At 39.7% G+C, this 16,379-nt stretch overlaps 1 protein-coding gene across 1 annotated transcript in view; it reads left to right on the top strand.

Moving 5' to 3' along the window:
• Window positions 1-16,379, top strand: part of LOC129834839 (very-long-chain (3R)-3-hydroxyacyl-CoA dehydratase-like) — a 32,926-nt gene that overhangs the window by 3,553 nt on the left and 12,994 nt on the right. The window contains exons 7-8 of the mRNA XM_055900154.1: window positions 534-661; window positions 944-1,056. Of these exons, the coding sequence (XP_055756129.1) occupies window positions 534-661; window positions 944-1,056 (241 nt within the window). The remainder of the gene's footprint in view (window positions 1-533; window positions 662-943; window positions 1,057-16,379) is intronic.

Genomic DNA, 16,379 nt, shown 5'->3' with positions numbered 1-16,379 from the left:
TTTGTGTTTGTATGTCTTCACAACAATCTAAGAGTTGACAACAGCAGTAGTTGCCACCCTGTTGTGTTGTCTATCCACAGAGATACTGGAGGAGACTAATGAGAACGTAGACCTACTGGTGAAATACACATCAATTGGTACTTGGCGTGTACTTTAGGCATAGCTACATGTGATTGGTGTAGAGTAACTAAAATAGGTTGAGAACCACTGGACTTGAGCACGTACAGTATGGAACCAGGCTACTCTGGATATGCAGTGTTTGGCCTAACATGTTAGCACCACTGTGTTCTACCTCTCAATTCAAGGGGCTTTATTGGCATGGGAAACATGTGTTAACATTGCCAAAGCAAGTGAGGTAGATGATATACAAAAGTATATTATCTACCTCACTCACTGTAACTCTCTCTCTGTCTCTCTGTCTCTCTCTGTCTCTCTCTCTCTCTGTCTCTCTCTCTCTCTGTCTCTCTCTCTCACTGTCTCTCTCTCTCACTGTCTCTCTCTCTCTCTCTCCCTCTCTCTCTCCCTCTTATCAGACTCGTTCTATGACACGTTCCACACCATTGCTGACATGATGTACTTCTGTCAGATGTTGGCCGTAGCAGAGGTCATGAACCCTCTAGTGGGTCTGGTCAAGACAGGGGTGTTCCCACCTATGATCCAGGTAGAGTTCAATCCAAACACACAAAAAAATAACTTTCAAAATGACTTGGGTTTAAAATAAAACACTTGCTAATTTAGGTTACATTGACTTTTAGTTGTTTTTTGATTATTCAAAGCTAAAGTTAGCGGCAATGGTTTTGTAAACCAACCCTAAGCATAGATTGTCTCTCCTTGCCCATAGGAGACTTTCAGGTTGAGGACAAGTGATTTTGTATTTAGGGTGAATTATCCCTTTAATGAAGTGTGTTTCAGTGATTTTTGTTTTGTTTGTTGACCTGTCCAGGTGGTGGGTAGGAACGTAATCCTGTTTGTGATCTTCGGTAGTCTGGAGGAGATGCAGAACAAAGCAGTGGTCTTCTTCGTCTTCTACCTCTGGAGCACCATAGAGATCTTCAGGTGACTCTACCTCTATAGTCAATAGAGATCTTCAGGTGACTCTACCTCTATAGTCAATAGAGATCTACAGGTGACTCTACCTCTATAGTCAATAGAGATCTACAGGTGACTCTACCTCTATAGTATAGTCAATAGAGATCTACAGGTGACTCTACCTCTATAGTATAGTCAGTAGAGATCTACAGGTGTCTCTACCTCTATAGTATAGTCAGTAGAGATCTACAGGTGACTCTACCTCTATAGTATAGTCAGTAGAGATCTACAGGTGACTCTACCTCTATAGTCAATAGAGATCTACAGGTGTCTCTACCTCTATAGTATAGTCAATAGAGATCTACAGGTGACTCTACCTCTATAGTCAATAGAGATCTACAGGTGACTCTACCTCTATAGTCAATAGAGATCTACAGCTGACTCTACCTCTATAGTCAATAGAGATCTACAGGTGTCTCTACCTCTATAGTCAATAGAGATCTACAGGTGACTCTACCTCTATAGTCAATAGAGATCTACAGGTGTCTCTACCTCTATAGTCAATAGAGATCTACAGGTGACTCTACCTCTATAGTATAGTCAATAGAGATCTACAGGTGACTCTACCTCTATAGTCAATAGAGATCTACAGGTGTCTCTACCTCTATAGTATAGTCAATAGAGATCTACAGGTGTCTCTACCTCTATAGTATAGTCAATAGAGATCTACAGGTGACTCTACCTCTATAGTCAGTAGAGATCTACAGGTGACTCTACCTCTATAGTCAATAGAGATCTACAGGTGACTCTACCTCTATAGTCAATAGAGATCTACAGGTGTCTCTACCTCTATAGTCAATAGAGATCTACAGGTGTCTCTACCTCTATAGTATAGTCAATAGAGATCTACAGGTGACTCTACCTCTATAGTCAATAGAGATCTACAGGTGACTCTACCTCTATAGTCAATAGAGATCTACAGGTGTCTCTACCTCTATAGTCAATAGAGATCTACAGGTGTCTCTACCTCTATAGTATAGTCAATACAGATCTACAGGTGTCTCTACCTCTATAGTATAGTCAGTAGAGATCTACAGGTGTCTCTACCTCTATAGTATAGTCAGTAGAGATCTACAGGTGACTCTACCTCTATAGTATAGTCAATAGAGATCTACAGGTGTCTCTACCTCTATAGTATAGTCAATAGAGATCTACAGGTGTCTCTACCTCTATAGTATAGTCAATAGAGATCTACAGGTGTCTCTACCTCTATAGTATAGTCAATAGAGATCTACAGGTGTCTCTACCTCTATAGTATAGTCAATAGAGATCTACAGGTGACTCTACCTCTATAGTCAGTAGAGATCTACAGGTGACTCTACCTCTATAGTATAGTCAATAGAGATCTACAGGTGTCTCTACCTCTATAGTATAGTCAGTAGAGATCTACAGGTGTCTCTACCTCTATAGTCAATAGAGATCTACAGGTGACTCTACCTCTATAGTATAGTCAATAGAGATCTACAGGTGTCTCTACCTCTATAGTCAGTAGAGATCTACAGGTGTCTCTACCTCTATAGTCAATAGAGATCTACAGGTGTCTCTACCTCTATAGTCAATAGAGATCTACAGGTGTCTCTACCTCTATAGTCAATAGAGATCTACAGGTGACTCTACCTCTATAGTCAATAGAGTTCTACAGGTGTCTCTACCTCTATAGTATAGTCAGTAGAGATCTACAGGTGACTCTACCTCTATAGTATAGTCAGTAGAGTTCTACAGGTGTCTCTACCTCTATAGTATAGTCAGTAGAGTTCTACAGGTGTCTCTACCTCTATAGTATAGTCAATAGAGATCTACAGGTGACTCTACCTCTATAGTCAGTAGAGATCTACAGGTGACTCTACCTCTATAGTATAGTCAATAGAGATCTACAGGTGACTCTATCTCTATAGTCAATAGAGATCTACAGGTGACTCTATCTCTATAGTCAATAGAGATCTACAGGTGACTCTACCTCTATAGTATAGTCAATAGAGATCTACAGGTGACTCTACCTCTATAGTCAATAGAGATCTACAGGTGTCTCTACCTCTATAGTCAATAGAGATCTACAGGTGACTCTATATCTATAGTATAGTCAATAGAGATCTACAGGTGACTCTACCTCTATAGTATAGTCAATAGAGATCTACAGGTGTCTCTACCTCTATAGTCAATAGAGATCTACAGGTGACTCTACCTCTATAGTCAATGGAGATCTACAGGTGACTCTACCTCTATAGTCAATAGAGATCTACAGGTGACTCTACCTCTATAGTCAATAGAGATCTACAGGTGACTCTACCTCTATAGTATAGTCAGTAGAGATCTACAGGTGACTCTACCTCTATAGTCAGTAGAGATCTACAGGTGACTCTACCTCTATAGTATAGTCAATAGAGATCTACAGGTGTCTCTACCTCTATAGTATAGTCAGTAGAGATCTACAGGTGACTCTACCTCTATAGTATAGTCAGTAGAGATCTACAGGTGACTCTACCTCTATAGTATAGTCAGTAGAGATCTACAGGTGACTCTACCTCTATAGTATAGTCAATAGAGATCTACAGGTGACTCTACCTCTATAGTATAGTCAGTAGAGATCTACAGGTGTCTCTACCTCTATAGTATAGTCAATAGAGCTCTACAGGTGACTCTACCTCTATAGTATAGTCAGTAGAGATCTACAGGTGTCTCTACCTCTATAGTATAGTCAATAGAGATCTACAGGTGACTCTACCTCTATAGTCAATAGAGATCTACAGGTGACTCTACCTCTATAGTATAGTCAATAGAGATGGACAGGTGACTCTACCTCTATAGTCAGTAGAGATCTACAGGTGTCTCTACCTCTATAGTAGAGTCAATAGAGATCTACAGGTGTCTCTACCTCTATGGTATAGTCAGTAGAGATCTTCAGGTGACTCTACCTCTATAGTATAGTCAATAGAGATCTACAGGTGACTCTACCTCTATAGTATAGTCAATAGAGATCTACAGGTGTCTCTACCTCTATAGTATAGTCAATAGAGATCTACAGGTGACTCTACCTCTATAGTCAATAGAGATCTACAGGTGACTCTACCTCTATAGTCAATAGAGATCTACAGGTGACTCTACCTCTATAGTATAGTCAATAGAGATCTACAGGTGACTCTACCTCTATAGTCAATAGAGATCTACAGGTGACTCTACCTCTATAGTATAGTCAATAGAGATCTACAGGTGACTCTACCTCTATAGTATAGTCAGTAGAGATCTACAGGTGTCTCTACCTCTATAGTATAGTCAGTAGAGATCTACAGGTGTCTCTACCTCTATAGTCAGTAGAGATCTACAGGTGACTCTACCTCTATAGTCAATAGAGATCTACAGGTGACTCTACCTCTATAGTCAATAGAGATCTACAGGTGACTCTACCTCTATAGTCAGTAGAGATCTACAGGTGACTACCTCTATAGTATAGTCAATAGAGATCTACAGGTGACTCTACCTCTATAGTATAGTCAATAGAGATCTACAGGTGTCTCTACCTCTATAGTATAGTCAGTAGAGATCTACAGGTGACTCTACCTCTATAGTATAGTCAGTAGAGATCTACAGGTGACTCTACCTCTATAGTATAGTCAGTAGAGATCTACAGGTGACTCTACCTCTATAGTATAGTCAATAGAGATCTACAGGTGACTCTACCTCTATAGTATAGTCAGTAGAGATCTACAGGTGTCTCTACCTCTATAGTATAGTCAATAGAGCTCTACAGGTGACTCTACCTCTATAGTATAGTCAGTAGAGATCTACAGGTGTCTCTACCTCTATAGTATAGTCAATAGAGATCTACAGGTGACTCTACCTCTATAGTCAATAGAGATCTACAGGTGACTCTACCTCTATAGTATAGTCAATAGAGATGGACAGGTGACTCTACCTCTATAGTCAGTAGAGATCTACAGGTGTCTCTACCTCTATAGTAGAGTCAATAGAGATCTACAGGTGTCTCTACCTCTATGGTATAGTCAGTAGAGATCTTCAGGTGACTCTACCTCTATAGTATAGTCAATAGAGATCTACAGGTGACTCTACCTCTATAGTATAGTCAATAGAGATCTACAGGTGTCTCTACCTCTATAGTATAGTCAATAGAGATCTACAGGTGACTCTACCTCTATAGTCAATAGAGATCTACAGGTGACTCTACCTCTATAGTCAATAGAGATCTACAGGTGACTCTACCTCTATAGTATAGTCAATAGAGATCTACAGGTGACTCTACCTCTATAGTCAATAGAGATCTACAGGTGACTCTACCTCTATAGTATAGTCAGTAGAGATCTACAGGTGACTCTACCTCTATAGTATAGTCAGTAGAGATCTACAGGTGTCTCTACCTCTATAGTATAGTCAGTAGAGATCTACAGGTGTCTCTACCTCTATAGTCAGTAGAGATCTACAGGTGACTCTACCTCTATAGTATAGTCAATAGAGATCTACAGGTGACTCTACCTCTATAGTCAATAGAGATCTACAGGTGACTCTACCTCTATAGTCAGTAGAGATCTACAGGTGACTACCTCTATAGTATAGTCAATAGAGATCTACAGGTGACTCTACCTCTATAGTATAGTCAATAGAGATCTACAGGTGTCTCTACCTCTATAGTATAGTCAGTAGAGATCTACAGGTGACTCTACCTCTATAGTATAGTCAGTAGAGATCTACAGGTGACTCTACCTCTATAGTATAGTCAGTAGAGATCTACAGGTGACTCTACCTCTATAGTATAGTCAATAGAGATCTACAGGTGACTCTACCTCTATAGTATAGTCAGTAGAGATCTACAGGTGTCTCTACCTCTATAGTATAGTCAATAGAGCTCTACAGGTGACTCTACCTCTATAGTATAGTCAGTAGAGATCTACAGGTGTCTCTACCTCTATAGTATAGTCAATAGAGATCTACAGGTGACTCTACCTCTATAGTCAATAGAGATCTACAGGTGACTCTACCTCTATAGTATAGTCAATAGAGATGGACAGGTGACTCTACCTCTATAGTCAGTAGAGATCTACAGGTGTCTCTACCTCTATAGTAGAGTCAATAGAGATCTACAGGTGTCTCTACCTCTATGGTATAGTCAGTAGAGATCTTCAGGTGACTCTACCTCTATAGTATAGTCAATAGAGATCTACAGGTGACTCTACCTCTATAGTATAGTCAATAGAGATCTACAGGTGTCTCTACCTCTATAGTATAGTCAATAGAGATCTACAGGTGACTCTACCTCTATAGTCAATAGAGATCTACAGGTGACTCTACCTCTATAGTCAATAGAGATCTACAGGTGACTCTACCTCTATAGTATAGTCAATAGAGATCTACAGGTGACTCTACCTCTATAGTCAATAGAGATCTACAGGTGACTCTACCTCTATAGTATAGTCAATAGAGATCTACAGGTGACTCTACCTCTATAGTATAGTCAGTAGAGATCTACAGGTGACTCTACCTCTATAGTATAGTCAGTAGAGATCTACAGGTGTCTCTACCTCTATAGTATAGTCAGTAGAGATCTACAGGTGTCTCTACCTCTATAGTCAGTAGAGATCTACAGGTGACTCTACCTCTATAGTATAGTCAATAGAGATCTACAGGTGACTCTACCTCTATAGTCAATAGAGATCTACAGGTGACTCTACCTCTATAGTCAGTAGAGATCTACAGGTGACTACCTCTATAGTATAGTCAATAGAGATCTACAGGTGACTCTACCTCTATAGTCAATAGAGATCTACAGGTGACTCTACCTCTACCTCTATAGTCAATAGAGATCTACAGGTGACTCTACCTCTATAGTATAGTCAATAGAGATCTAAAGGTGACTCTACCTCTATAGTATAGTCAGTAGAGATCTACAGGTGTCTCTACCTCTATAGTCAATAGAGATCTACAGGTGTCTCTACCTCTATAGTATAGTCAGTAGAGATCTACAGGTGACTCTACCTCTATAGTCAGTAGAGATCTACAGGTGTCTCTACCTCTATAGTCAATAGAGATCTACAGGTGTCTCTACCTCTATAGTCAATAGAGATCTACAGGTGTCTCTACCTCTATAGTCAATAGAGATCTACAGGTGTCTCTACCTCTATAGTCAATAGAGATCTACAGGTGTCTCTACCTCTATAGTATAGTCAATAGAGCTCTACCGGTGTCTCTACCTCTATAGTCAGTAGAGATCTACAGGTGACTCTACCTCTATAGTATAGTCAGTAGAGATCTACAGGTGTCTCTACCTCTATAGTATAGTCAATAGAGATCTACAGGTGACTCTATCTCTATAGTATAGTCAATAGAGATCTACAGGTGTCTCTACCTCTATAGTATAGTCAGTAGAGATCTACAGGTGTCTCTACCTCTATAGTATAGTCAATAGAGATCTACAGGTGACTCTACCTCTATAGTCAATAGAGATCTACAGGTGACTCTACCTCTATAGTATAGTCAATAGAGATCTACAGGTGTCTCTACCTCTATAGTATAGTCAGTAGAGATCTACAGGTGTCTCTACCTCTATAGTATAGTCAATAGAGATCTACAGGTGACTCTACCTCTATAGTATAGTCAGTAGAGATCTACAGGTGTCTCTACCTCTATAGTCAATAGAGATCTACAGGTGACTCTACCTCTATAGTCAATAGAGATCTACAGGTGACTCTACCTCTATAGTATAGTCAATAGAGATCTACAGGTGTCTCTACCTCTATAGTCAATAGAGATCTACAGGTGACTCTACCTCTATAGTAGAGATCTACAGGTGACTCTACCTCTATAGTATAGTCAATAGAGATCTACAGGTGACTCTACCTCTATAGTAGAGATCTACAGGTGACTCTACCTCTATAGTATAGTCAATAGAGATCTACAGGTGACTCTACCTCTATAGTATAGTCAATAGAGATCTACAGGTGACTCTACCTCTATAGTATAGTCAGTAGAGATCTACAGGTGTCTCTACCTCTATAGTCAATAGAGATCTACAGGTGTCTCTACCTCTATAGTCAATAGAGATCTACAGGTGTCTCTACCTCTATAGTCAATAGAGATCTACAGGTGTCTCTACCTCTATAGTCAATAGAGATCTACAGGTGTCTCTACCTCTATAGTCAATAGAGATCTACAGGTGTCTCTACCTCTATAGTCAATAGAGATCTACAGGTGTCTCTACCTCTATAGTCAATAGAGATCTACAGGTGTCTCTACCTCTATAGTCAATAGAGATCTACAGGTGTCTCTACCTCTATAGTATAGTCAGTAGAGATCTACAGGTGACTCTACCTCTATAGTATAGTCAGTAGAGATCTACAGGTGTCTCTACCTCTATAGTCAGTAGAGATCTACAGGTGACTCTACCTCTATAGTATAGTCAGTAGAGATCTACAGGTGTCTCTACCTCTATAGTATAGTCAATAGAGATCTACAGGTGTCTCTACCTCTATAGTATAGTCAATAGAGATCTACAGGTGTCTCTACCTCTATAGTCAATAGAGATCTACAGGTGACTCTACCTCTATAGTCAATAGAGATCTACAGGTGTCTCTACCTCTATAGTCAATAGAGATCTACAGGTGTCTCTACCTCTATAGTCAATAGAGATCTACAGGTGTCTCTACCTCTATAGTCAATAGAGATCTACAGGTGACTCTACCTCTATAGTATAGTCAATAGAGATCTACAGGTGACTCTACCTCTATAGTATAGTCAATAGAGATCTACAGGTGACTCTACCTCTATAGTCAATAGAGATCTACAGGTGACTCTACCTCTATAGTCAGTAGAGATCTACAGGTGACTCTACCTCTATAGTATAGTCAATAGAGATCTACAGGTGACTCTACCTCTATAGTATAGTCAATAGAGATCTACAGGTGACTCTACCTCTATAGTCAATAGAGATCTACAGGTGACTCTACCTCTATAGTATAGTCAATAGAGATCTACAGGTGACTCTACCTCTATAGTATAGTCAATAGAGATCTACAGGTGACTCTATCTCTATAGTCAATAGAGATCTACAGGTGACTCTACCTCTATAGTATAGTCAATAGAGATCTACAGGTGACTCTATCTCTATAGTCAATAGAGATCTACAGGTGTCTCTACCTCTATAGTCAATAGAGATCTACAGGTGACTCTATATCTATAGTATAGTCAATAGAGATCTACAGGTGACTCTACCTCTATAGTATAGTCAATAGAGATCTACAGGTGTCTCTACCTCTATAGTCAATAGAGATCTACAGGTGACTCTACCTCTATAGTCAATGGAGATCTACAGGTGACTCTACCTCTATAGTCAATAGAGATCTACAGGTGACTCTACCTCTATAGTCAATAGAGATCTACAGGTGACTCTACCTCTATAGTATAGTCAGTAGAGATCTACAGGTGACTCTACCTCTATAGTCAGTAGAGATCTACAGGTGACTCTACCTCTATAGTATAGTCAATAGAGATCTACAGGTGTCTCTACCTCTATAGTATAGTCAGTAGAGATCTACAGGTGACTCTACCTCTATAGTATAGTCAGTAGAGATCTACAGGTGACTCTACCTCTATAGTATAGTCAGTAGAGATCTACAGGTGACTCTACCTCTATAGTATAGTCAATAGAGATCTACAGGTGACTCTACCTCTATAGTATAGTCAGTAGAGATCTACAGGTGTCTCTACCTCTATAGTATAGTCAATAGAGCTCTACAGGTGACTCTACCTCTATAGTATAGTCAGTAGAGATCTACAGGTGTCTCTACCTCTATAGTATAGTCAATAGAGATCTACAGGTGACTCTACCTCTATAGTCAATAGAGATCTACAGGTGACTCTACCTCTATAGTATAGTCAATAGAGATGGACAGGTGACTCTACCTCTATAGTCAGTAGAGATCTACAGGTGTCTCTACCTCTATAGTATAGTCAGTAGAGATCTACAGGTGTCTCTACCTCTATAGTAGAGTCAATAGAGATCTACAGGTGTCTCTACCTCTATGGTATAGTCAGTAGAGATCTTCAGGTGACTCTACCTCTATAGTATAGTCAATAGAGATCTACAGGTGACTCTACCTCTATAGTATAGTCAATAGAGATCTACAGGTGTCTCTACCTCTATAGTATAGTCAATAGAGATCTACAGGTGACTCTACCTCTATAGTCAATAGAGATCTACAGGTGACTCTACCTCTATAGTCAATAGAGATCTACAGGTGACTCTACCTCTATAGTATAGTCAATAGAGATCTACAGGTGACTCTACCTCTATAGTCAATAGAGATCTACAGGTGACTCTACCTCTATAGTATAGTCAATAGAGATCTACAGGTGACTCTACCTCTATAGTATAGTCAGTAGAGATCTACAGGTGACTCTACCTCTATAGTATAGTCAGTAGAGATCTACAGGTGTCTCTACCTCTATAGTATAGTCAGTAGAGATCTACAGGTGTCTCTACCTCTATAGTCAGTAGAGATCTACAGGTGACTCTACCTCTATAGTATAGTCAATAGAGATCTACAGGTGACTCTACCTCTATAGTCAATAGAGATCTACAGGTGACTCTACCTCTATAGTCAGTAGAGATCTACAGGTGACTACCTCTATAGTATAGTCAATAGAGATCTACAGGTGACTCTACCTCTATAGTCAATAGAGATCTACAGGTGACTCTACCTCTACCTCTATAGTCAATAGAGATCTACAGGTGACTCTACCTCTATAGTATAGTCAATAGAGATCTAAAGGTGACTCTACCTCTATAGTATAGTCAGTAGAGATCTACAGGTGTCTCTACCTCTATAGTCAATAGAGATCTACAGGTGTCTCTACCTCTATAGTATAGTCAGTAGAGATCTACAGGTGACTCTACCTCTATAGTCAGTAGAGATCTACAGGTGTCTCTACCTCTATAGTCAATAGAGATCTACAGGTGTCTCTACCTCTATAGTCAATAGAGATCTACAGGTGTCTCTACCTCTATAGTCAATAGAGATCTACAGGTGTCTCTACCTCTATAGTATAGTCAATAGAGCTCTACCGGTGTCTCTACCTCTATAGTCAGTAGAGATCTACAGGTGACTCTACCTCTATAGTATAGTCAGTAGAGATCTACAGGTGTCTCTACCTCTATAGTCAATAGAGATCTACAGGTGACTCTACCTCTATAGTAGAGATCTACAGGTGACTCTACCTCTATAGTATAGTCAATAGAGATCTACAGGTGACTCTACCTCTATAGTAGAGATCTACAGGTGACTCTACCTCTATAGTATAGTCAATAGAGATCTACAGGTGACTCTACCTCTATAGTATAGTCAATAGAGATCTACAGGTGACTCTACCTCTATAGTATAGTCAGTAGAGATCTACAGGTGTCTCTACCTCTATAGTCAATAGAGATCTACAGGTGTCTCTACCTCTATAGTCAATAGAGATCTACAGGTGTCTCTACCTCTATAGTCAATAGAGATCTACAGGTGTCTCTACCTCTATAGTCAATAGAGATCTACAGGTGTCTCTACCTCTATAGTCAATAGAGATCTACAGGTGTCTCTACCTCTATAGTCAATAGAGATCTACAGGTGTCTCTACCTCTATAGTCAATAGAGATCTACAGGTGTCTCTACCTCTATAGTATAGTCAGTAGAGATCTACAGGTGACTCTACCTCTATAGTATAGTCAGTAGAGATCTACAGGTGTCTCTACCTCTATAGTCAGTAGAGATCTACAGGTGACTCTACCTCTATAGTATAGTCAGTAGAGATCTACAGGTGTCTCTACCTCTATAGTATAGTCAATAGAGATCTACAGGTGTCTCTACCTCTATAGTATAGTCAATAGAGATCTACAGGTGTCTCTACCTCTATAGTCAATAGAGATCTACAGGTGACTCTACCTCTATAGTCAATAGAGATCTACAGGTGTCTCTACCTCTATAGTCAATAGAGATCTACAGGTGTCTCTACCTCTATAGTCAATAGAGATCTACAGGTGTCTCTACCTCTATAGTCAATAGAGATCTACAGGTGACTCTACCTCTATAGTATAGTCAATAGAGATCTACAGGTGACTCTACCTCTATAGTATAGTCAATAGAGATCTACAGGTGACTCTACCTCTATAGTCAATAGAGATCTACAGGTGACTCTACCTCTATAGTCAGTAGAGATCTACAGGTGACTCTACCTCTATAGTATAGTCAATAGAGATCTACAGGTGACTCTACCTCTATAGTATAGTCAATAGAGATCTACAGGTGACTCTACCTCTATAGTCAATAGAGATCTACAGGTGACTCTACCTCTATAGTATAGTCAATAGAGATCTACAGGTGACTCTACCTCTATAGTATAGTCAATAGAGATCTACAGGTGACTCTACCTCTATAGTATAGTCAATAGAGATCTACAGGTGTCTCTACCTCTATAGTATAGTCAGTAGAGATCTACAGGTGACTCTACCTCTATAGTATAGTCAGTAGAGATCTACAGGTGTCTCTACCTCTATAGTCAGTAGAGATCTACAGGTGACTCTACCTCTATAGTATAGTCAGTAGAGATCTACAGGTGTCTCTACCTCTATAGTATAGTCAATAGAGATCTACAGGTGTCTCTACCTCTATAGTATAGTCAATAGAGATCTACAGGTGTCTCTACCTCTATAGTCAATAGAGATCTACAGGTGACTCTACCTCTATAGTCAATAGAGATCTACAGGTGTCTCTACCTCTATAGTCAATAGAGATCTACAGGTGTCTCTACCTCTATAGTCAATAGAGATCTACAGGTGTCTCTACCTCTATAGTCAATAGAGATCTACAGGTGACTCTATATCTATAGTATAGTCAATAGAGATCTACAGGTGACTCTACCTCTATAGTATAGTCAATAGAGATCTACAGGTGTCTCTACCTCTATAGTCAATAGAGATCTACAGGTGACTCTACCTCTATAGTCAATGGAGATCTACAGGTGACTCTACCTCTATAGTCAATAGAGATCTACAGGTGACTCTACCTCTATAGTCAATAGAGATCTACAGGTGACTCTACCTCTATAGTATAGTCAGTAGAGATCTACAGGTGACTCTACCTCTATAGTCAGTAGAGATCTACAGGTGACTCTACCTCTATAGTATAGTCAATTCAGATCTACAGGTGTCTCTACCTCTATAGTATAGTCAGTAGAGATCTACAGGTGACTCTACCTCTATAGTATAGTCAGTAGAGATCTACAGGTGACTCTACCTCTATAGTATAGTCAGTAGAGATCTACAGGTGACTCTACCTCTATAGTATAGTCAATAGAGATCTACAGGTGACTCTACCTCTATAGTATAGTCAGTAGAGATCTACAGGTGTCTCTACCTCTATAGTATAGTCAATAGAGCTCTACAGGTGACTCTACCTCTATAGTATAGTCAGTAGAGATCTACAGGTGTCTCTACCTCTATAGTATAGTCAATAGAGATCTACAGGTGACTCTACCTCTATAGTCAATAGAGATCTACAGGTGACTCTACCTCTATAGTATAGTCAATAGAGATGGACAGGTGACTCTACCTCTATAGTCAGTAGAGATCTACAGGTGTCTCTACCTCTATAGTATAGTCAGTAGAGATCTACAGGTGTCTCTACCTCTATAGTAGAGTCAATAGAGATCTACAGGTGTCTCTACCTCTATGGTATAGTCAGTAGAGATCTTCAGGTGACTCTACCTCTATAGTATAGTCAATAGAGATCTACAGGTGACTCTACCTCTATAGTATAGTCAATAGAGATCTACAGGTGTCTCTACCTCTATAGTATAGTCAATAGAGATCTACAGGTGACTCTACCTCTATAGTCAATAGAGATCTACAGGTGACTCTACCTCTATAGTCAATAGAGATCTACAGGTGACTCTACCTCTATAGTATAGTCAATAGAGATCTACAGGTGACTCTACCTCTATAGTCAATAGAGATCTACAGGTGACTCTACCTCTATAGTATAGTCAATAGAGATCTACAGGTGACTCTACCTCTATAGTATAGTCAGTAGAGATCTACAGGTGACTCTACCTCTATAGTATAGTCAGTAGAGATCTACAGGTGTCTCTACCTCTATAGTATAGTCAGTAGAGATCTACAGGTGTCTCTACCTCTATAGTCAGTAGAGATCTACAGGTGACTCTACCTCTATAGTATAGTCAATAGAGATCTACAGGTGACTCTACCTCTATAGTCAATAGAGATCTACAGGTGACTCTACCTCTATAGTCAGTAGAGATCTACAGGTGACTACCTCTATAGTATAGTCAATAGAGATCTACAGGTGACTCTACCTCTATAGTCAATAGAGATCTACAGGTGACTCTACCTCTACCTCTATAGTCAATAGAGATCTACAGGTGACTCTACCTCTATAGTATAGTCAATAGAGATCTAAAGGTGACTCTACCTCTATAGTATAGTCAGTAGAGATCTACAGGTGTCTCTACCTCTATAGTCAATAGAGATCTACAGGTGTCTCTACCTCTATAGTATAGTCAGTAGAGATCTACAGGTGACTCTACCTCTTTAGTCAGTAGAGATCTACAGGTGTCTCTACCTCTATAGTCAATAGAGATCTACAGGTGTCTCTACCTCTATAGTCAATAGAGATCTACAGGTGTCTCTACCTCTATAGTCAATAGAGATCTACAGGTGTCTCTACCTCTATAGTCAATAGAGATCTACAGGTGTCTCTACCTCTATAGTATAGTCAATAGAGCTCTACCGGTGTCTCTACCTCTATAGTCAGTAGAGATCTACAGGTGACTCTACCTCTATAGTATAGTCAGTAGAGATCTACAGGTGTCTCTACCTCTATAGTATAGTCAATAGAGATCTACAGGTGACTCTACCTCTATAGTATAGTCAGTAGAGATCTACAGGTGACTCTACCTCTATAGTATAGTCAGTAGAGATCTACAGGTGTCTCTACCTCTATAGTATAGTCAGTAGAGATCTACAGGTGTCTCTACCTCTATAGTCAGTAGAGATCTACAGGTGACTCTACCTCTATAGTATAGTCAATAGAGATCTACAGGTGACTCTACCTCTATAGTCAATAGAGATCTACAGGTGACTCTACCTCTATAGTCAGTAGAGATCTACAGGTGACTACCTCTATAGTATAGTCAATAGAGATCTACAGGTGACTCTACCTCTATAGTCAATAGAGATCTACAGGTGACTCTACCTCTACCTCTATAGTCAATAGAGATCTACAGGTGACTCTACCTCTATAGTATAGTCAATAGAGATCTAAAGGTGACTCTACCTCTATAGTATAGTCAGTAGAGATCTACAGGTGTCTCTACCTCTATAGTCAATAGAGATCTACAGGTGTCTCTACCTCTATAGTATAGTCAGTAGAGATCTACAGGTGACTCTACCTCTATAGTCAGTAGAGATCTACAGGTGTCTCTACCTCTATAGTCAATAGAGATCTACAGGTGTCTCTACCTCTATAGTCAATAGAGATCTACAGGTGTCTCTACCTCTATAGTCAATAGAGATCTACAGGTGTCTCTACCTCTATAGTCAATAGAGATCTACAGGTGTCTCTACCTCTATAGTCAATAGAGATCTACAGGTGTCTCTACCTCTATAGTATAGTCAATAGAGCTCTACCGGTGTCTCTACCTCTATAGTCAGTAGAGATCTACAGGTGACTCTACCTCTATAGTATAGTCAGTAGAGATCTACAGGTGTCTCTACCTCTATAGTATAGTCAATAGAGATCTACAGGTGACTCTATCTCTATAGTATAGTCAATAGAGATCTACAGGTGTCTCTACCTCTATAGTCAATAGAGATCTACAGGTGACTCTATCTCTATAGTATAGTCAATAGAGATCTACAGGTGTCTCTACCTCTATAGTATAGTCAGTAGAGATCTACAGGTGTCTCTACCTCTATAGTATAGTCAATAGAGATCTACAGGTGACTCTACCTCTATAGTCAATAGAGATCTACAGGTGACTCTACCTCTATAGTATAGTCAATAGAGATCTACAGGTGTCTCTACCTCTATAGTATAGTCAGTAGAGATCTACAGGTGTCTCTACCTCTATAGTATAGTCAATAGAGATCTACAGGTGACTCTACCTCTATAGTATAGTCAGTAGAGATCTACAGGTGTCTCTACCTCTATAGTCAATAGAGATCTACAGGTGACTCTACCTCTATAGTCAATAGAGATCTACAGGTGACTCTACCTCTATAGTATAGTCAA

The sequence above is a fragment of the Salvelinus fontinalis genome, chromosome 35 (assembly GCF_029448725.1).
Source record: "Salvelinus fontinalis isolate EN_2023a chromosome 35, ASM2944872v1, whole genome shotgun sequence".
In the NCBI taxonomy this organism is placed as follows: Eukaryota; Metazoa; Chordata; class Actinopteri; order Salmoniformes; family Salmonidae; genus Salvelinus; species Salvelinus fontinalis.
This window is presented reverse-complemented; position numbering and strand designations above follow the sequence as displayed.